We start from the raw sequence: 22,185 nt of genomic DNA, 5'->3' as shown, positions 1-22,185 counted from the left end.
CAAAATCAAAGTTACATCATCCATAATGCTCTCAGAGAATGCTTATCTTCACAGAGTGGTTATAGAAAAGGTTAATATGAATGATATCACTAAACTGCTGGAGCATCCAAGGAAATGTCTCTGAATTAGTATAGCTTATTGAAGGTAATATGCCCAGATAGTATTAGGAACAGCAGGTTGTTGAAATCAGAAGTGAATGAAAATGAAATCCTAAGGTCAGATTGGAATATTTATTGTAAGGATAGGTTAGCTGCCAATGGTGGCAATGTATTTGTTGCAGTAAAGAACTCAATAATATAAAGCAAGGTTATAATGGATTCTGGATGTGAAATAATCTAGGTGAAGTTAAGGATCCAAAGTCAGTCAAGAATGGTAATCATATGGATCTATAAACTGCCTGGGTCATGGGCTGTAGTGGTAGAGCACTTCAGAGATAACTTAACAAAATATCGTTTATAATTTTCCTGCTCATTCTGTTGTCATGGGGGTGACTTCATCTGGCCAGGTATAGTTTGAGAAAGTTACGCTATGAAAACTGGTGCCAGAGACAGGCATTCTTGTGACATTATTTTGAATGTCTTGTTCAAAAGTTACTTTCAGCAGATAGTTGGAGAACCAGTTCATGAAGGTAACATCTTATACCTCCTAGCAATAAACAAACCTGAACTTAATGAATTGATTAAAATACAGGAAGGTATCAGTGATCGTAAGGCTTTGATAGCATCTATGACTATGCATTTCACAAGGAGTGTTAAGAAAGGTAGGAAGATATTTTTGCTTAGGAAGAGTGACAGGATACAATTTGCAGAGTATCTGAGTAGTCAGCATCAAATATTCAGTGGTGAGGATGAAGATGTGGAGCACAAATGGAAAAAAATCAAAAGCATTGTTCAGTATGCCTTAGACAAGCATGTTCTGAGCTAGGGCTTAACGGATGGGAAATAACCACTCTGCTTTAAAAGCTGTGTTAGAAAACCGGTCTGTGTATAAAGAGAGCTTCATCTCAGATTTAAGGCAAAACCAAGTTGCCAAACAAAAGCTGAACAAAGTGAAAATGATCATAAGTAGAGCAATGAGAGAAGTGTTCAGTGATTTTGAAAGTAACATTTTGCTAACCAATTTGAGTAGAAACCCTAAGAGGTTTTGGTCTTACATAAAATCTGTAAGCAGTTTGGTATCATCTCTTCATTCACTCAGAGACCACACTGGCACCAAAATGGAAGATAGAGAGAAGGCCAAAATACTGAATTCAGGCTTCCAAATTTTTTCACTGTGGAAGATCATAAGACAGTTCCTTCTTTCAGTCATCATATGAACATTGAAGTGGCAGATACTGAGATAGCAAATTGCATAATAGAAAAGCGATTACAATTTTTTAGTAGTGGAAAGACATCAGGACCAGATTTGATACATATAAGATTCTGCAAATGTTGTGTGAAAGATCTTGCTCTCCTTCTAGCAGCAGTTTATCATAGATCACTTAAGCAATGAAGGGTATCTAGCAACTGGAAAAAAGTGTGGGTCATTCCCATTTTCAAGAAGGGTCATAGGGCAGATGCACACAATTATAGACATATTACCACTGATGTCAGTCTGTTGTAGAATTATGGAACATTTTTTATGCTCAAGAATTTTAAGAACAAAAATCCCCTCTATCAAAATAAACATGGATTTGGCAAACAGAGATCTTATGAAACTCAATTTGCTCTGTTGCTCCATGAGATCTCTAGCTCTGTAGACAATGGCACTCAAGTTGATGCCACATTTCTTGATTCCAGGAAGGCATTTGACGCTGTCTCACACTGCTGTTTACTGAAAAAATTATGAGCTTACGAAGTATTGGATCACTTTTGCAACTGGATTCAAGAACACCATGCAGATAGAACTCAATATGTCACTCTTCATGGAACAAAATTGACAGATATAAAGGTAATTTCTGGAATACACCAAGATAATGTTGTTTACAATCTATATAAATGACCTAGTAGAAAGTGTCAGACACTGATTAAGACTGTTCACATATGATGTGATTACCTATAACAAAGATGCAATGCCTGAAGACAATACTGATTTGCAGAATGACCTGTAGAGGATTGCTGAATGATGCAGGCACTAGCCATTGACCTTGAATGTAAAGAAATATAACACATTGTGCATAAATAGGAAAAGAAAGCCACAACTGTGCAACTACACAATTGATCAGAAACTTTTTGAAACAGTTCTACCATTAAACATCTAGAAGTACCATAACTATACAGAGCTACCTTAAATGGAATGACCACTTAAAAGAAGTTGTAGCAAAAGCATATGCCAGGCAGATTCATAGGAAGAATCTTAAAGAAACACAACTCACCCACAGAGGAAGTGGCTTATAAGGCACATGTTTATTCATTCTTGAGTATTATTCATCAACATGGGATCCTTACCGGACAGGAATGATAGAAGAGATAGAGAACACCCAATGAAGAGCAGTAAGTTTCATCATGGGATTGTTTGCTCACTGCGAGAGTGTTACTGAGATGTTCAACAAACCCCACTGGCAGATGTTACAAGAAAGACATTGTGCAGCAGATCATTACTATTGGAATTTTGAGAAAGCACTTTCCGGGAACAGTTGGACAACATATTACTCCTTCGCCATTCATCTCATGTAATCTCCTCCACAACAAGAAAATTCGAGAAATTAGAGTCAATAAAGAGGCTTACCAACAATAGTTCTTGCCATGCACCATTCATGAGTGGAACAGGGTAGGAGGGAACAGTTAGTGGTACCAAAAGTACTCTCCATCACACAGCATGAGGTGGCTTGCTGACTATGATGTAGAGACAAATATACATGCAGGCTGTGGGTGCCCTGCCACAAATGTCAATCCCATATTGCAAATACCATTTGTATAAGGACAGGAGGATTTATTATATTTGAGGGATGTATCAGTAAGTGCTTCTTCTTCTTCTTCTTCCATGTATCTCAATCCACTGCTGGACAAAGGCCACTTCCATATGTTTCCATTGTCTTCAATTTTTGAGTCACCTTGTGCCATCGTGTTCCAGTCACCAGATTTATTGATCAAGCCACCTCTTTTGGGATCTTTCAATGTATCTCTCATTGTCCCATGGTCTCCCGTGTGGAATTTAGGGGTCTGTCTGCTGCAATTTTGTTGAGCTATGTATCAAACCCATTGCCATTTCAGGCTTGTAATTCACACAAGAACATCTGTTACTTTTGTTCTCCTTTCAATGTCCTCTGATCAAATCCTCTCCCTGGCGATAACTCCTAGCGTATGTCCCTCCATGGCTCATTATGAGCACTTGCCTTAGTCAGGGTCATAGATTCTAGGCCGTAAATTGTAACTGGTAGTGTGCACATATTTTATATACCTTAGCTTTCAGGTTATTCAGGACATCTTTGTTGGTCAGGATAAATCTTAGCTTCTGGAAGATTGTCTCTACTTATTGTATTTGTTTTACTGATGTTCTTTTCTAAGCCAGTCTTTGCAGAGTCAAGTTTTAGTTATTAGATCATACTTTGCAGTTCTTCCAATTCTTTACTTATGAGCAGAACAATGTTGGAAAAGCACCTCTAATTCTCTGTTATTCTGATTGAGTGGTTTGAACACATCTTCCAATGCAAGGGTGAACAGGTTCACAGAGATGGTGTCACTTTGGCAGCAAACTCCTTTGCCAATTGGGATCTTATTGGTGATAAGGTGTTCATCCACTAACTATTATTGTCTCCTGTCCATAGATGTATTTCAGGAGCTTTATTTATACCTTGAATGTTATGAGAAGGGTAGTTGGTACTCACTACATAGTGGAGATGCTGAGTTGCAGATAGGAATGTTAGAGGAGTTTGTAAAAATATGACAAACTAACTCAACAATAGTTCTCGCAGTTTTCCTTACCACCCTGTTTGAAGAGTAGTACTTCAGCACTTTTTCCATTTTTCTGGTATTCTTCCAGAGTTGATGCATCTGTTGAATATTATCCTCACAGCTGCATCCACCTAGTTTCAGCATTTCATTTGTTATCATATCTGCCTCAGGTGTTTTCTTGTTTTTTAGTTGTTAGAGTGCATTTTTGACTTAAGTTGTGCTTCTTCCTGTGTATCATTCAGCGTTACTTGTTCTTTCTTGTATGGTCTGACAATGGTTGCACTATAAAGCTTTTGGCAGAAGTCTAACAATTGCAGTAATATTATGTCTGTCTATGACTATACCTCATTTCTTTTTCCGAGTTTCATAATTTTAGGTCTTCCAAAACACTTACCAATCTTTAAAATACTATACCTCATTTCTTTTTCCGAGTTTCATAATTTTAGGTCTTCCAAAACACTTACCAATCTTTAAAATTGTCATGTTTCAGTTGTTTTCAGTCATCTTCATATTCAGGTTATTGTTAAATTTCCTAAGATTGTTTTTATTTCTTTCCAGATAATTTTCTTAAGCACTGTATACTCTGATGAATTTCTGCCCATTTTCTTCCTTTCTTCGATGAGCTGGATGGTGCTAACTTAAAGTCAGCTGCTTTTGTTAGATTTCTGGAGAGAAAACTCATTTGCTGCAATTTGGATACTAATAATTTTCTCTGCATGCTCATTTACTTCTAAGGACTTCAGATCTCCTGTTGGACCAAATTTTCAGATAAAGTTTGCTGGAACAATGATCCCTGCTTCCCTAAGTCATTTGCTCTTAGAAAAGCATGCGTCCTTATCAGTTTTGATCACTCAAGTTTGAGGTCAAATGAGAAGGTCACTCAAACTAGCCTATGATCATTTCCAATGTCAAACTATTGAGTACAGACACATTTTTGCACTTTTTGTTGTTGGTGTGAATGAAGTATATTTCATTTCTGATTTTACTATCAGGGCTCTTCCATGTTCATATACATTGGATGGGCTTCTTAAAGAAGGTATTAATGCAAGAGATTTTCAGCTCTAAAATATTCTAGCATTTGTTCACCTCTTTCATTCCTGCAGTCTAACCCAAAGTAACCAATATTCCTTGGGTCTCAATCTTCCTTTTATCCTATTTTTGCACTGAAATCTCCCATGATGATATCCTATTGTTCTCTTCTTGCAATCTTTTGCATTAGTGATATCTTGAGTCACAGTCAGGCACAAGAAAAAGACTGCTTAACATGTAAGCTTTTAGCCAAGAAGGCCATCATCGGAATTAAATCACACACACACACACACACACACACACACACACACACACACACACACACTCTCTCGACAACAGTTTCTGGCTGCCGAGGCCAGACTGCGAGCAGCAGCGCATTATAGGAAAAGCAGTCTGGCTGGTGGGGCTAAGGAGGAGGCTGGGGTGGAGAGCAGGAGGGTCACCTTGCTATCCTTCCCCTTCCTGCTCCGGGCCTCCTCCTTAACCCCACCAGCCAGACTGCTTCTCCCTTAATGCGCTTCTGCTCGCAGTCTGGCCTCGGCAGCCAGAAACTGTGGTCATGTGTTTGTGATCTGTGTTTGCATGAATGCATGTGCATATGTTATCTAATTCTGATGAAGGCCTTTCTGGCTGAAACCTTACTTGTTTGACGTCTTTTTGTTGTGCCTACCTGTGACTCAACATCTCCGCTATATGATGAACAGAAATCCATCCTTTTCATAATATTTTCATTTTTCCACCTTGTATTTTCCATTGTTTGGCACAGGTTATAATTTAACAATAACTTCATTACTACAGTCTTGTCCTTATTCAGTGTACACTTATTCATTGTTAGCTGTTCTATGATTAGTTCAGAGTTCTATTTATTGCTTTGTAAGGCTAGCTATTCAGTACATCCCCTACTAATAAATGACATATCGTCAGAACAGTTATCTACGGTTGTGTTTTGTGGTTGTGTTATGACATCAATAAGTAGAAGAAATAAAAATTGTCATAGAGTACTCCCCTGGGGGACTCCACAGTGGAGATATTTGTATGCTAAGAGTGCTGTTACGATTTTACTTTCATTCGTACAACACAATTTAGTACAGTCTTCTACCTCGGAGATACAGAAATATGTACTTAAGAAGCTTTATGCGACTTCTCTGATACCATAAGTTTCTGATTTGGATAAAAGTATCGCATAATTCACATAATGAAAGGCCTTGAACAAATCTAGACAAAACCCAATGACTTTGTTTCTTTTATCCAGTCTGTTTAGCAGTCATGGAAAAAGTTTGCTATTGCTGTTATTGTGGGTTGCCTTTTTTGAGACCTGCACTGCAAATTGTTTAATAGCTTGTACTTATAGAAGAAAGAATCCATTTTGGGCTAGAATTACTCTTTAAAACAGTTTGCGAAGGGCTGAAGTCAATGAAATTGACCTGTATTTATTTAACTCTGTGGTGCTCCCTTTTTGTATACTGGTTGTATCTCAGTAGGGCGAGTTGAACTGTTTATTGTATGTTTTATTGGTTTTATTAATTTTTTTTTCATTCCTCAAGTAATGTACATGATATCCAGCCACTAGATGCTTTTATTGTGAGTTTTGGGTTAATTTTCATTACCTCGTATTCTGTTACACTCCTTAGGAAAAATGAATATTCATTTTCACTGAGTTTATTTGTAGTGTTGGTTCAATTTCTTCTTTGAATGCCTTATGAAAATGTTTATGAGGGCCTCATATACTGTCTTTGGCCCACTCACCAGCATCTCATTTTCTTCTAGTGCTATATTACTACAACTTGGGTTATCTTTATTTTTACATTCTTTGTTTACTACACTTCAAGCTGTTTTACTAACATTACTGGATTCGCTTATCTGTTCAGCATAATATTGTGCTTTTAGAGTCAACAGGGATTCCCTGTATGTTTTTCTGTGTTTTTGTACTTTGTTAGTAATCAGTGTACAAAGGAGATAAAAATGATGCAACCCATCCTACAATTTTGGACAGATATGTCAGACCCACATCAGATAGGTTAAACAAGCGATACTGAATGTTTACAGCAAAGGGCTCATTTGTTTGACTTACAAGAGGATGTTACAGAAATGCTGAGACACCTGAACTGGTAGACACTTGAAGTCAGATGCAGTAGCTCACTTGTTTTCATCTAACAATGAGAGGTAATATTCCCATGTGTATTATATACAAAAGTTGTCATTGTAGTTAAATGTAATATACCAATTTCTGATCCATGGGTCTTCCTTAAATGGAAGTACTTTAAATTGGTTGAATATTTAAGAAATGCTGCGCAAGACGAATGTAAAATTAGAGAGATTAGAGCGCGCACGGAGGCTTTCAGACAGTCGTTCTTCCCGCGAACCATACGTGACTGGAACAGGAAAGGGAGGTAATGACAGTGGCACGTAAAGTGCCCTCCGCCACACACCGTTGGGTGGCTTGCGGAGTATCAATGTAGATGTAGATGTAGAAGATCAGGCTGTACTACAATAGGTCCATATGAAATTCTACATCCAGCATTGCCTGTCCAGAATCACCTTATTACACGTATCAGTGTCTATGGACAACATTAGAGCACTTAATGGACAAGTACACTAATAAAAATATGGACTGAACCAGAGTTACATGCCTGGTGCATTATGGCAGACGTTAGGGGGATCACTTCCTTTACTCTGCTGATAATGAGACAGTAATTTGCAGCACTATTACATTGTTACTGTTTAATAATGTTCCACTCATATTGTGTCAAAATTATGTTTGAAAGCTCTTCCCAATAAAAAATACTATAATGTCAAAAAAAAAAAAAGGAAAAAATTGATGTGATAAAATAATTGTTCAAATAATTAAGGGAGAAGAAAATTTAACAGTCATGGGGGATTGGAATTCGATAATAGCAAATGGAAGAGAAGGAATAGTGGTAGGTGAATATGGACTGGGGGTAAGGAATGAAAGAGGAAGCTGCCTGGTAGACTTTTGCACAGAGCATAACTTCATCTCATCGCTAACTCTTGGTTTAAGAATCATGAAGGAAGGTTGTATACATGGAAATGATCTGGAGACACTGGAAGGTTTCAGATTGATTATATAATGGTAAGACAAAGATTTAGGAACTAGGTTTTAAACTGTAAGACATTTCCAGGGGCAGATGTGGTCTCAGACCACAATTTATTGGTTATGAACTGTAGGTTAATACTGAAGAAACTGCAGAAAGGTAGGAATTTAAGGAGATGGGACCTGGATAAACTGAAAGAACTAGAAGTTGTAGAGAGGATCAGAGGGAGCATTAGGTAACAATTGACAAGAACAGGGGAAAGTAATACAGTGCAAGAAGAATGAATAGCTTTGAGAGATGAAATAGTGAAGGCAGCAGAGGATCAAGTAGGTAAAAAGTTGAGGGCTAATAGAAGTCCTTGAGTAACACAAGAGATATTGAATTTAATTGATGAAAGGAGGAAATATAAAATGTAAATCAAGCAGGTGAAAAGAAACACAAACGTCTCAAAAATGAGATTGACAGGAAGTGCAAAATGGCTAAGTGGGAATGGTTAGAGAACAAATGTAAGGGTGTGGAAGCATATATCACTAGGGATAAGATAAGATGCCGCCTACAGAAAAATTAAAGAGACCTTTGCAGAAAAGAGAACCAGCTGTATGCATATCAAGAGTCAGATGGTAAATCAATGCTAAACAAACATGGGAAAGCCAAAAGGTGGAAGGAGTATACAGAGGGTCTATACAAGGGCGATGTACTTGAGGGCAATATTATGGAAAATGAAGAGAATGTAGATGGAGATGATGTGGGGAATATGATACTGCATGAAGCATTTGACAGAGCACTGAAAGACCTAATTGGAAACAAGGCCCCAGGAGTAGACAACATTCCATTGGAACTACTGATAGCCTCAGGAGAGCCAGCCATGACTAAACTTATCCATCTGGTGAGCAAGATATATGAGACAGATGAAATACTCTCAGACTTCAAGAAGAATATAATAATTCCAATTCCAAAGAAAGCAGGTGTTGACAGGTGCGAAAATTACCAGACTATCACTTTGATAAGTCATGGTTGCAAAATACTAACATGAATTCTTTACAGATGAATAGAAGAACAGGAAGAAACCAACCTCAGGGAAGATAAGTTTGGATTCTGTATAAATGTGGGAATACTTCAACCAATACTGACTCTACAACTTATCTTAGAAGTTAGATAAGAAAAAGCAAACCTATGTTTATAGCATTTGTAGACTCAGAGAAAGCCTTTGACATTGTTGACTGGAATGTTACCTTCTAAATTCTGAAAGTGGCAGGGGTAAAATACAGGGAGCGAAATGCTTTATACAATTTGTGCAGAGACCAGATGGCAGTTACAAGAGTCGAGGGGCAAAAAAGGGAAGCAATGGTTGAGAAAGGAGTGAGACAAGGTTGTAGACTATCCCAGATGTTACACAATCTGTATATTGAACAAGCAGTAAAGGAAACCAAAGAAAAATTTGGAGTAGGAATTAAAATCCAGGGAGAAGAAATGAAAACCTTGAGGTTTGCCGATGACGTTGTAATTCTGTCAGAGACAGCAAAGGACTTGGAAGAACAGTTGAATGGAATGGACAAGGTCTTGAAAGGAGGATATAAGATGAACATCAACAAAAGCAAAACGAGAATAATGGAATGTAATCAAAATAAATCTGGAGATGCTGAGGTAATTATATTAGGAAATCAGACACTTAAAGTTGTAGATGAGTTTTGCTGTTTTGGAAGCAAAATAACTGTTGATGGTTGAGGTAGGGAGGATATATAATGACAATGGGAAGAAAGGCATTTTGGAAGAAGAGAAATTTGTTAAGAACATGGAGTGTAGATTTAAGTGTTAGGAAGTCCTTTCTGAAAAGATTTGTATGGATGTGAAACATGGATGATAAACAGTTTAGACACGAACAAAATATAAGGTTTTGAAATTTGATGCTACAGAAGAATGCTGAAGATTAGGTGGGTAAATCATGTAACTAATGAGGAGGTACTGAATAGAATTGGGGAGAAGAAGAATTTGTGGCAGAATTTGACTAGAAGAAGGGATCAGTTGGTAGAACATGTTCTGAGGCATCAAGGGTTCACCAGTTTAGTACTGGAGGGGAGTCTGGAGGGTAAAAATCGTAGAGGGAGACCAAGAGATGAATGCACTCAGCAGATTCAGAAGGATGTAGGTTGCAGTAGCTACTCAGAGATGAAGATGCTTGCACAGGATAGAGTAGCATGGAGAGCTGCATCAGACGAGTCTTCGGACTGAAGACCACAACACCACGTGTATACACACAGACATTATTTGTATTTTTCCCATCAGCAGAAAGCGGGATGAAAGGAACAGAATATATGGGCAGTTAACAAGCTGATTTACTGTGAATAGGTCACCTCCTAATCATACTGACATACAAAACAGGAGAAAGACAACTACTAACTATGGGAAACTGATATATGGGCACATAGAAACACATAACACAAATGTATTCAGGACCTTTCAAGCTCCAGCTCTTTTTCTAGTAAAGAGGCTGGCTTCAGCTACCAGAGACTGTGGTCATGAGTGTGTGAGTTGCATTTGTGTGTGTGTGTGTGTATGTGTGTGTGTGTCTGTGTGTGTGTGTGTGTGTGTTTGTCATCTATTTTTGACAAATGCCTTGTTGGCTGAAAGCTTATTTTGTGACCGTCTTTTCGTTGTTGTCTGTCTGCAATGCAGCATCTCTGTTATATGTTGAGTAGCATCTATCCTTTTCACAATATTATTAGAAAGTATACAAAAGCACACAGAAACCACAATTCACAATGCTGCGGCCACAGCAGTGCACTTTTGAGTGTCTGTGTGATTTTGTTTGTGTATCTGTTTACTTTCCACTATAAAAAGAGCCATTGATCAAAATCTAGTGAACTGTTTTCTGTTGCATGTTTCTGTGTGCCATACACCAGTCAGGGAGTGGTTGCCTTTCCCTTATTTTATGTCTTTTCATATCCATGAATTTCCATTACTGCTATACAAAACTGACATTATGTATTACGTGGTATTCAACTGGATTAGAAGACTACATTAAAGTAAAAATTTCCAGGGAAAAGATTCTGGAAACTCAATAGCTGTTTTAAAGCAATTGGAACTTCTATAGCAGTGTCAAAGAGTATGACATCAAGTGCATAACTGGAAATGGCCCTCACTCTTCTGTGAAGACTGTGTTACTTTTCATGTGGTATGACATTTTCTACATGAAATATCTTATGGAAATCATCATGAAATCACTTGCTGCTGAATTTAGTGATCTGTTCATGACAATATAAAGCATAGAAATTAATGTTTACCTAATTTCGTAAAAACAGAGATGAAAAAATAACCTTAAATTATGGAGTCACTTCACCCCTTCCAGTCCTTCCAGTAACTATTGAAAAAGTAGTCTGAACTGCTTAGCAGAGGGTGGTCTTCTATTTCTTTTTTAAGAGCTGTTATACTGATGCTCAGCACTGAGCAAGTCTCCATATTTGATACTTATTCATGAATTAAATGTGAGTTATTTTACTTGACTATAAACTTAGCTGACTTGGCCTTCTACCTTACTCCTTTTTTATATCCCAATTTTTCTGCAGGTACAACTTCATTATGGTAATGTGTATTGTAAAGGAACCATTCATACTGGTTTTGTCAGTGCATAGTTCAATCTTGTAGTGCTTGCCAGACCACAGTTTTAACACTTTTTATGCACAGTCAGCTCATTTTCTTTTTTTATGTAGCATACTTGCTATAAATATTTAATTTTTATTTTATTTTTACCTTTGTTGTACAGTACCCAGTTGACAAGAGAAGTTGCAGCACTTGCAGCTGGTGCTAGGGTCAGCAGAACAGTCATGGTGAGAAGGTTGTGCCTACAAACAACCACAGAGTTTGGTAACAGCAGCTTCAGCACGGGATAGCAGCAGGATGGCAGTTCAGCCAAGAACAGATTCAAAGTCAGTGATAAAGATGGCTCACCAGCATCAGCATTAGCTCCCAGCCAAGGAGAAGTTTGCACCAGCATCCAGTAGCTCCAACTACATAACAGCCTACAACAAAATGGAATGGTTATTTTCCCATATCTCATTTTTTACTTGCACGAGGAAAATATTTCTCATTTTAAATGAAACATATTCTTCACAATTCATTTGTGACAGAACAAAGAATGGCAGAACAGAAATGAATAAACCTCAGCTAGAACATGTCTTCATATCAGATTAATTAGTAGTCTGCAAACAAAACAAGTCATACATTTCAGTCTAAATAGCAACAGTAGATTTATAAAAAAACACTTTATTCCTTCTATGGAGGGTTGTCTAAGTCTAAACTCATTTATGTATTTAAGTGGGTCATTGTTTCTTCCTCTTCACATAACTACCTACACACACACACACACACACACACACACACACACACACACACACACTAAAAAAATCATCTTTGCATTTACTTACAGTAGTGTCTTAACTGAGACACTTTTGTAAGTATATATGCCTTTGACTCAAACACATATCTATAGTTTTCTACATTTCTTCACACTGAATTTAATACATTGTGTGAACCAAAAATAAATAAATTAATGAAAATATTTTTAATGTGCCAAGTAGCAAGTTATTTGAAACATTTTTATTAAATTAAGTATTGATTTTTTAACACCACTGTTGCTAGAGTTCTGAATTTTATACCACATAAGCAAAAAATATCCACATAAATTTCTGCAAATGCCGTTGCACAATCTATCTCCATACAGGTGGTGGTAAGATCATGTATTTGTGTTCCGTGTTTGTGAATCATAGCATTACGAAATTCAGGAGGAAATGTATGTTATTAATGTTACAGAGCATGACATTTGATTTATCATAACCTGTGGCTGCTTGTGTTCAAAAAACGGTTGTACCATGATTCACAGGGTATATACACGCCATTTACAATATTGTGCTCTTTTATAATGTAAACTGAGAAGTCCTACAAAAAAATCTGGATAGGAGATGCAGCTTTCATCATTAATAGGGGGGTTAATGCTTGCTGTGTCCATGGAATTAAAAACTCTGCATTTGTCTCCTGGGACATGCTTAATGGCAAGCATCTTAAGGAGCTTAGTCTTTGTTGTCTAGATACAGGTTTGGTGAACCTGGAAATCCTGAATTGGGAACTGGTGAGTGCCAACATTCCACTGTAACCATAAGCTCTGGACAGGGCCAAGTAGGTGGATTCCCCATCTGCTTGTCAGATGTCCATGAGGCCTACTACATGAAATAAAAACGATCCTAACTGGTAGAATGAGGGGGGAGGTTGAGTGGTTTTAACACCCCAACTCATTCATAGTTGATAGTTCAGCTGTCTTGGACACACATTGGTACAATCTAAGATGCAAGTAGATAATGTTAAGAGAACAATAGTCAGCTGCCAGAAGGCGTTTTTAATTATAAAGAGAGAGGAAGATACATAGCAGAAGTTGTCACCTTCTTGTATTCAGAAGGCTTTTTGGTACAGAGGAACCTTGAAGTTAGTGAAATGCACCTGAGATGGCACATTGAATGTGGAAATTGCTGCTGCACATCAAGCAACACTGGTGAAGAAAGTGAAATGACTTGATGAGTACACAATCATGACACAGCAAATTTTAGGAAAAGTATTGTGACTTGCAGTGACGTAATGGACCTAGATGCCAGTGAATTATAGGAGGAACTGGAGACTGATGGAGTGATTGATACATGTAGCATCATGAAAAAAAGACAATGGGTACCCGAGAAAAAGACTATTATATTGACATTTAGTACATTCCTGTTCTTCCTCAATATATAACAAGAGGTTTTACCCATTTAAAAGTCCAGTCTTACATACCAAACCCATGTGTTCTATATTCTAGCACTTTTGACACACTATTAAAGTATCTAAGGATCAGGCAAGCTGCAGGAATTGTGGCAAAGCTGTTCATGAATTTGTCACCAAATGTAAATTTCTGCCTTCATGAAAATTTTGGTGGGAGCCATACCATTTGGAGTCAAGATGCTACTGTTAGTTTGAGGACAAGAAAATTCAGGAAACTGAAATACAACTTCTGACAATAAAGTTTGGTGAATCATCCTGTAACATTAATGTAGATGAACTATGAACTACAGTTACCTTACTGTCCTTCGAAATAGTCACCTCCTGTAACTATGCACCCCTGGGCTCTGTGATACATATCCTGGAAATTTTGCACAAAGTCTTCCTTTGGGATGGTGTTCAAAAGCCACATCACATTTCATTGTATGTCAGGAATATCATCAACTCTCTTTCTGTTCAAAGCGGGTTTGAGTTGAGGGAATAGGAAGAAGTCTGGAGAATTGAGATCCGGTGAGTATGGTGGATGTTCATGTTGCACCAACCCCTTTTTTTGCCAGGAAATGTTTGATGATATTGGCTGTGTGTGGGTGAGTGTTGTTGTGAACAAAAAACCAGGAACCTTATTGTGCGTATGTTGCATGGATGTTGCATGAAATGGGTCAAAATTTCAATGCAACGTGCCGTGGCTCTGACCTTCTTCCAATGAGGTTATGTTGGAGAATGCCATTCCATGCTTTGCCATTTCGCTTCAGGGTTGTACCGGAGACACCAGGTCTCACCCTTAGTGACAATATGGTTCAAGAAACTGGGTGTTGCATCCACTGCTTCAACAAAGTCCTGTGAAACCTCTAAACGTGCCTGCTTCTGATCATCATTTACCGTATTTACTCGAATCTAAGTCACGCTTTTTTTCCGCATTTTGTAATCCAAAAAACCGCCTGCAGCTTAGAATCGAGTGCAAAGTAAGCGGAAGTTCTGAAAAATGTTGTTAGGTGCCGCCACAACTAAGTTCTGCCATCGAATATATGTAGTGCTACACAGCATGCTTTGCAGGCACAAAGGCGCCAAAACCTCTGCGTCAGTAAATAAATTTTAAAAAAAGGTTGAAGATGAGCATTTTTCTCCGCCCCGAGTTTCGACCACTGCATTTTCATACATTATCCAACGAAGTAAATACAAATTCCGTATTGTTCATCTTCGAATGTAGCAGCATTTCAATGTACTATGAAAATCCGACTGGCAAGACTGTTTGGGATGTTTGTCAATATGGCCAACTCTACGTTCTGAATTTTTCCTACCTGTGAGAAGAGATGGTTGCTAGTAGGAACTTTTATGTATTGTGAGTCACATGTAGTATTCTCTTCACCATAAGAATAATACGAATATAAACATTTTGCCATGTATTGTTTCGTGTTTGCTGCTATCTCATTGAAATCCTGTCTCCCTAATAAACTACAAAACTAGAGTGAGTCAACAACAAACGCGGAAGAATAGGCCTATCATGTCATGTTTATATTCGTATTATTCTTATGCCTAATAGTGGTACAGTCAGAAATGAAGCACGGCAATTGACTAGATTTTTAAATCTAAGATGACTCTAATTTCTGTGCAGAATGTAATGTACTAAAGAGGCGTCTGCAAAGATTTTCAAGCGGAGAAAAATTTTTGCTAAATTCTCGTTCAGAACATCTTCTATCATATACAGTCTATTATTTGGTTCTTGTTGATCATTATCGAAGAAAGCAGGAGTATAAGTCACAACAAATAGCGGTCTCTTGCCATTGTTTCGCTAATGAGACGATTCCTCTCTTTTGTTTTTTAATTGTAAGCGGCGGTAGCGTGCACAAAAGGAAGCCATGCCGCGAGCGGCGACCGGTCGTAAACACAGATTATCAGAATGCGACAAACAATGCATGACACAGTACAGTAATGCATCTTCAGCTTGGAGTGACATAAACACCTATAACAAAGAGAACGGCACTTATCAGATCAAAGAAAAATAAGGAGTCAATTCAAACCAGACGAAGCACGTGAAAAAGGAAGGCTACCCGTATAAATACGGACGGAGCGCCTGACGCATAGCAATGGCTACCTGATAAAGCTTAACTGCTAAGCTTACGACTCGAACCAAAGTACTTTAGCTGTATCGTCATTCATTCGACCTAAATTGTGTCTCATATTACATTGGACCATCTTTGTTTCGATTTGGAGGTGCGGCCTAAAACTTTTCTCTCCCCTTGAATTTCGAGTCTCACATTTCAGGTGCGGCTTAGATTCGTGAAAATTTTTTTTCCTTGATTTCGAGTCTCATTTTACAGGTGCGGCTTAGATTCGAGTAAATACGGTAAGTGATGTGGCACAAGACAACAACGTGTTTTCCTCTTTCTTAACTCCTAGGTAAGGATTTGTTGCACGGATTCAAGGTTCATTTGCAGTTCATCCGCTATCATGTGCACACTTAATTGCCAGACATATTTAAAGACCAATATTTCTGCTTGTGTCTGTATGTGTGGATGGATATGTGCGTGTGTGCGTGTGTGCGACACAAGCAGACATATTTCTGCTTGTGTCTGTATGTGTGGATGGATATGTGCGTGTGTGCGAGTGTATACCTGTCCTCTTTTCCCCCTAAGGTAAGTCTTTCCGCTCCCAGGATTGGAATGACTCCTTACCCTCTCCCTTAAAACCCACTTCCTTTCGTCTTCCCCTCTCCTTCCCTCTTTCCTGATGAGGCAACAGTTTGTTGCGAAAGCTTGAATTTTGTGTGTGTGTTTGTGTTTGTTTGTGTGTCTATCGACCTGCCAGCGCTTTTGTTCGGTAAGTCACCTCATCTTTGTTTTTATATATATTAATTACATTAATGTAATAACTATGATTTTGTATGTAAGGTACAACCAATACATCAGCCACTGTAGAGCAAAAAATGTTGTTATTAAATATGTGCAAGTGTTGTAATATTTATAAACATATCTTAATTTCTGACAATTGAAACCAGATTTTAATGGAAGGAAAAGAAAAACATTTTAATCAAAGTAAGGACATTCATTAAATCTTTGTGGCATTCATGCTGCGGGGAGTTGCACAGATGTAATCACTTTTTTCAGAATTTTTTTGAAAACATAATTTTTTTCATTCTAGTCCCCAAAGATGGAAAGTCTTTTTTTTTAAAAAAAATATTGGATCAACCCTTCATGGGTTATCGGAAATGGGATAGTTTGCATGGATAGATGCCGCATGTCCATTTGCTAAGAAGTTTCTGAAATTATGGAGGGTGGCTGGAGTTGCTTTTAACTTTAATTCAAACTTGGAGGCACGTTATAAACTAAAAGGGCATTTAGGAGTATTTGAAATTATTTCAATGTGTCTTGAGGTCTTCAATGTGGTACAATGTGTTAGCTACAATAAACAGACATAACATTGTGCCTCAAGCAAGGGAAGCCACAATAGATATTGAAAGTGCCTATATTAAGAGTCTAGTGGGAGTTTTAAGTCAACTGAGAAATAGTTGGAATGCAACATTGATATGCAATACTCAAGGACGAAAATAGCATTCGCATGATGTGTCACTGCCAAGTAGCATACCTCAATGAAACTTGGACCATACATAAAAAGAACTGCTACAGCATAGTACAAAAAGTAACTGAAAGAAATGTACAATGAGATGAATACAAATAGCACTGTTATTCAAAGAGGATAATTACATGAAAATCACCATGACTTATGATGTTGCGTTGGACATTACAAAAGATGCAACGTGGTTCTTAACAGGTTATGTGATCACCAAGGATGGCAATGCATGCACTGTAATGTGCTCCCAGGAGTCCTTAGGGTAGGGCACTTCATTCCTCCACCATTGTGGTTGACAACTGCTGGATGGTTATTGCTGCAAGTGGATGTGCTGTGGAATGTCTCTCCAATGCATCCCACATGTCCTTGATAGAATTTAGGTCATTGGAATGGGCAGACCAGTCAAGTCACCAAATATTCTATCATTTCAAGAGCTCTTCCCCCTGCTTTGTTCAATGCAATCGCACATTGTGATCCATAATAATGAAGTTAGGGCCGAATTCACCCCTGAAAAGATGCTGATGAGGAAGCAGTACAGTGTCATGCAGTGTCACGATAAAAATGACTGATGAGTGTACCATGATCAAAGGTTTGGAGGTCAGTATGCCTATGTAATATTATGTCTCCACACACCGTAATACCTAGACTGCCATAATCACTATATTCAACAATGTTCCTGTGTACATTACATGGTCACACCTCCCACCATGTGACAGTACATCCAGAATTGTTAACTCAGATTGAATTTGCTCCCATCTGAGAATAGCATATGGCCATAATCGGCATTGGTGTAGTCCCTATGTTCAGACTGAATCTGCTCCCATCTGAGAATAGCATGTGGCCATAATCGGCATTGGTGTAGTCCCTATGTTCTTGGCACCAACACAAATGTTGCCATCAATGTGCAGGTGTCAGTGGTACACAATGTACTGGGCAATGGGCATTCACCCCTGTAAGTAAATATTGTGTTGCACCTTTTTCCACTTGGGACCCAATTTTATAATGCTTAGCCATAGTTCATGATTTTCAAGTATGCAAAATACAATGCTTAACAGCTAGATGATAACTAGAACTTCAAATTCGAAAATGACAGTTGATACATACACTGACAGTGTTGCATTGCGTTCACCTGGGTGGTGCCCATTTTCATGCGGCAGGTGGCATCTGGCTGGTGGCCGGCAGCCACTGCAGCATGAGGAAACTTTTGAGCTTAAGCTGTTCTGATCGCAACACAGCTGCGAGCTGCCCTGCAGAATTGCTTCTGGAAGTATTTGTTATGCAAAACGAATTATCTTCGATGTTCAATTAGACTTATAACCTTAGACGAGGGCTGAAACGTGGTAAAACAAAAAAGGAGATATGGGTGGATGTGAACACACGACTATAAGTTTAGAATGCATGATGATTACTACTAGACCACGGGCTCACGCAATGTAACAACTTTTATGAAGTAGACAATGCTTCCTCCTGACACTTTCACATCTTACAGTGTTGGCAGATGGTGCAGATGGCCTGACTTAGTGTTGTCAGGGAGTGAATGACTCGGACTTAGTCTCTATAGCAGCTGGCCGGCAGTCAGTTTTTATGTCTAAGACTGTATATGAAAAAATGCTGAGAGCAATTCCAAACTTCTGGGCTAAAATCACCAGACTGCATCGTTCTTCCAGTTTCCTAATGACTGTTCCCCTTGTGGAGTAATCCATATGTTCTCTCTGGGCCATGTTGTAATGAAGAACATCACCACACTGCAAGATGCTTGACACACACTGTTTTTTTCTTGTTCCTTCAGTTGTCTCAGGTTGTGGAGACAGCCCTATAGTCACACTATCATACCACTGATGTCCAGCTTTCTGTGCACCACTTGGAGACCTCTGGCAACGTGCTCCCATACTTTCATTCATTTCCACTCAGTAAGTAATAGTTACGTTACTTTATCTACCTTGTCCTTAAGTTTTACAGAGCAGTGTATTTATGCAGAAAGTTGAAAGGTAGTAGAAAATATTGGAGTATCATCTATCTTGAATGAAATGATTTGGGGCACCAAGATACAGAAAGACAATAGAAAATATTTTTTCAGTATTATTCTAGATGCAGTTGTAGGAAATTTAACTATAATATACGCTGCCACAGAAAACATGATGGATATGTTTTGTTTTGTAAGGAACCACATAAGCCTAGATCATTTACAAAACATGGCATGTTTGTGCAGCATATACCTCAGTCTGCATGATTTGAAAGAAGAAATTTTGCTTTTTCTTTAAAAGATTCATGCAGCTAATTTTGGGTCTCAGCTGCTTCCTCCTCTGGGCCTTTCAGTGCTCTCCGTAAGTGCAATTTAATAATATATTTTGAAATATAACGGTAGCCACAGAAATTTCTTGCACATTGCCTCGTTACTGTTTCCAAAGCAGAGTGGTCATTCAGGGCTGCTGCAAGGGTTAGGAACAGTTTAGGCTAGAGGGGCTTGTTGGATTAGGTATGATTGCAAAAGACTCAGAGTCAGCCCATTCATTATATTATACTTGGGTTATAAAAGTGATCACATCTATCAAACCTAGAAAGTGTTAAATGTATGAAAACTGTGAGCATTAAAAAAGTCACTAAAAAAGCATTGTTTGATTTTTCTGAATCAAAATTTTTTGACTTTATCCAAAAAAACTGAAGTTCAAACACAAAAATTTTGAGAAGGGGCATTAGAAAGTTTATCCAGGATTCAGAAATCCTAGCACTGGCCCTGCCTTGGAGCAAATGGTCAATGGTCACGTGGTCAGTATACTAGACATGAAGCAGCCCTTTAACTGCTGTTAGTGTGGTTTCAGGAGGTATATTAGCACTACTGACAATCTGACCACAAATCTTACAAAATAAACAACAGTGGGAAAAGAAGGAAAAATACGCCCCATATGGCAATCTTGGTACATGCGAATGGAGAATGCACCAGCAAGTATGTGCCTTATAACGCATGTAACAAGAAATCAAAAATAATTAAGAGCTTCTTTTGAACGAATTGTCTGAGAAAGAATAGTAAACACATAATGAATGGAAAATATAATTTACTGTCAGAAATCTGAAACAGAAAGAAAGAAGACGGCAGCAGAAAGTTCACCCATATCATAAGAAATGAGTGCACGGAATTAGTTCAAAACTTAACAAAATTGTTTCGACTGGATAACGCATAAGGCAGACATCGATCCAGTGGGAGTTATCAACACAGAGCAGCGAGCAATTACGCGAGTGTGGGGAGGTGTGTTGTCCAGTCAGTGGCAGCGCGCTGCACGAGAGCAGACATTGGCTTCAGCTTTGGCTGTTCTACAACCAATACACAGTTCACAGTTCCGTGGAAGGGTGAGCCATGAACATTTAAGAAATAGAAACACTTCTGTGAGTATAAGTTTAATGTTAATACTGTCTAATGGTAATAAATAGTGCATGCCGATCACAAGAAAGATGGCAATGCAAAACAAGGAGTCAAGATCAATACTAGAAGGTACAATTAAAGAACAAGCAGAGAAGGATAAGGAAGGACGTAAAGCAGAACAAGTAGAATAAATTAAGTCCATAAGGAACAAATTACTGAATCAGTAGATGACATACTAAGCTATAAAATACAAGAGATTAAAGCTCACCTAGAACCTAACTTTAAAATTCAAATTAATGATCAAAACATTAAAATAATGGAAATAAACTCTAAAGTAAATGAATTACAAGAATCAGTGCCAGTAGAGGTACAACAAGTACTTAAACAAGTGTTAACAGGTGATTTACAAGAGAGTGTACACAGAATAACAACCTGAAAATGTGGACGGGATATGTTGATAATGTGAATTCCCAGTTCCAAGCGGTACGATCTAGTATTTCAGATGCAAATAAGCGTATCACATCCATACAGAAAAATGCTGTAACATGGACACCCGATGCTATAAAACATTTGAAAAAAATGTTTAGTTACTAAACAAGAACTTGATACACTATGGGAGGCAACAGATGATAATAAAAAGAAAAGAGAAAATAGTAAACCTGAAACTATGTCAGGAGTAACTAATGATGTAATAGAGGATTTATGTTTAGGAAATGGGTTTAATTTAGCAAAGCAATTTCCTAAGTATAAACTGGACAGCAATGTACACCCAATTTATTTTGTAAGAGTATTTGCCAGATCTTTACCTAAAAAGTGGGATGACTTTAAAGAAAATAGATTTCACATTAGGATATTTAATGGGACGCCACATATAAAAAGTACATAGAATAGGATTTGAGAAAATTGAAGTACGTAGGTGTTCCAATAGATGAAATGCCCTTAGTAAAAGTACTCATTAGATGTTTACCATACCACGATCGACAAGGAATATTGTATACAGGGTGGAAAACTGTGAACAACTTATTAACGTTTATTGAAGGTTTAGACACACTGAATACTGAAAGAAATGAAAATTATTCAGTGTATGACTGAAATATAGGGAATAGGAATAACAAATCCTTTCCTAATCCCTTACCACAGATGAAGGAATCCAATTATTGTAGAGTTAACAGTAATGCAACCATTCACAGCAAGGATAATGGTCTAAATCACAATAACCATGGAGGGGGAGGAAATCAGACTGATAACATAAACTTGCAGGCGTTTACACTCAAAAACAGCAAATAAATATCCAATGAAATAATGACACAGAAGCAAATCAGCCTATTATTGAAGTAAGTTACAACTGGTATCTGGTCGTAGTGATGGAAAATGAGAACAATCCTGGGGCCAGACTCCAGGACGTTTCAAAACAATACTCGACCCATATATAAGTAAAATGATCTCTTATAGTAAAATATAACCTATTAACAACTGCCTATTAGCGGAAGATGAATATTTAGAAAAGGAG

At 38.0% G+C, this 22,185-nt stretch overlaps 1 protein-coding gene across 1 annotated transcript in view; it reads right to left on the bottom strand.

The window, feature by feature from the left end:
- LOC126416305 (solute carrier family 22 member 1-like) overlaps positions 1 to 22,185 on the bottom strand; it is a 253,100-nt gene that overhangs the window by 20,827 nt on the left and 210,088 nt on the right. The window contains exon 8 of the mRNA XM_050083965.1: positions 11,702 to 11,970. Coding sequence (XP_049939922.1) covers positions 11,702 to 11,970 — 269 coding nt within the window. The remainder of the gene's footprint in view (positions 1 to 11,701; positions 11,971 to 22,185) is intronic.

This window comes from Schistocerca serialis, chromosome 8, assembly GCF_023864345.2.
Source record: "Schistocerca serialis cubense isolate TAMUIC-IGC-003099 chromosome 8, iqSchSeri2.2, whole genome shotgun sequence".
In the NCBI taxonomy this organism is placed as follows: domain Eukaryota; kingdom Metazoa; phylum Arthropoda; class Insecta; order Orthoptera; family Acrididae; genus Schistocerca; species Schistocerca serialis.
This window is presented reverse-complemented; position numbering and strand designations above follow the sequence as displayed.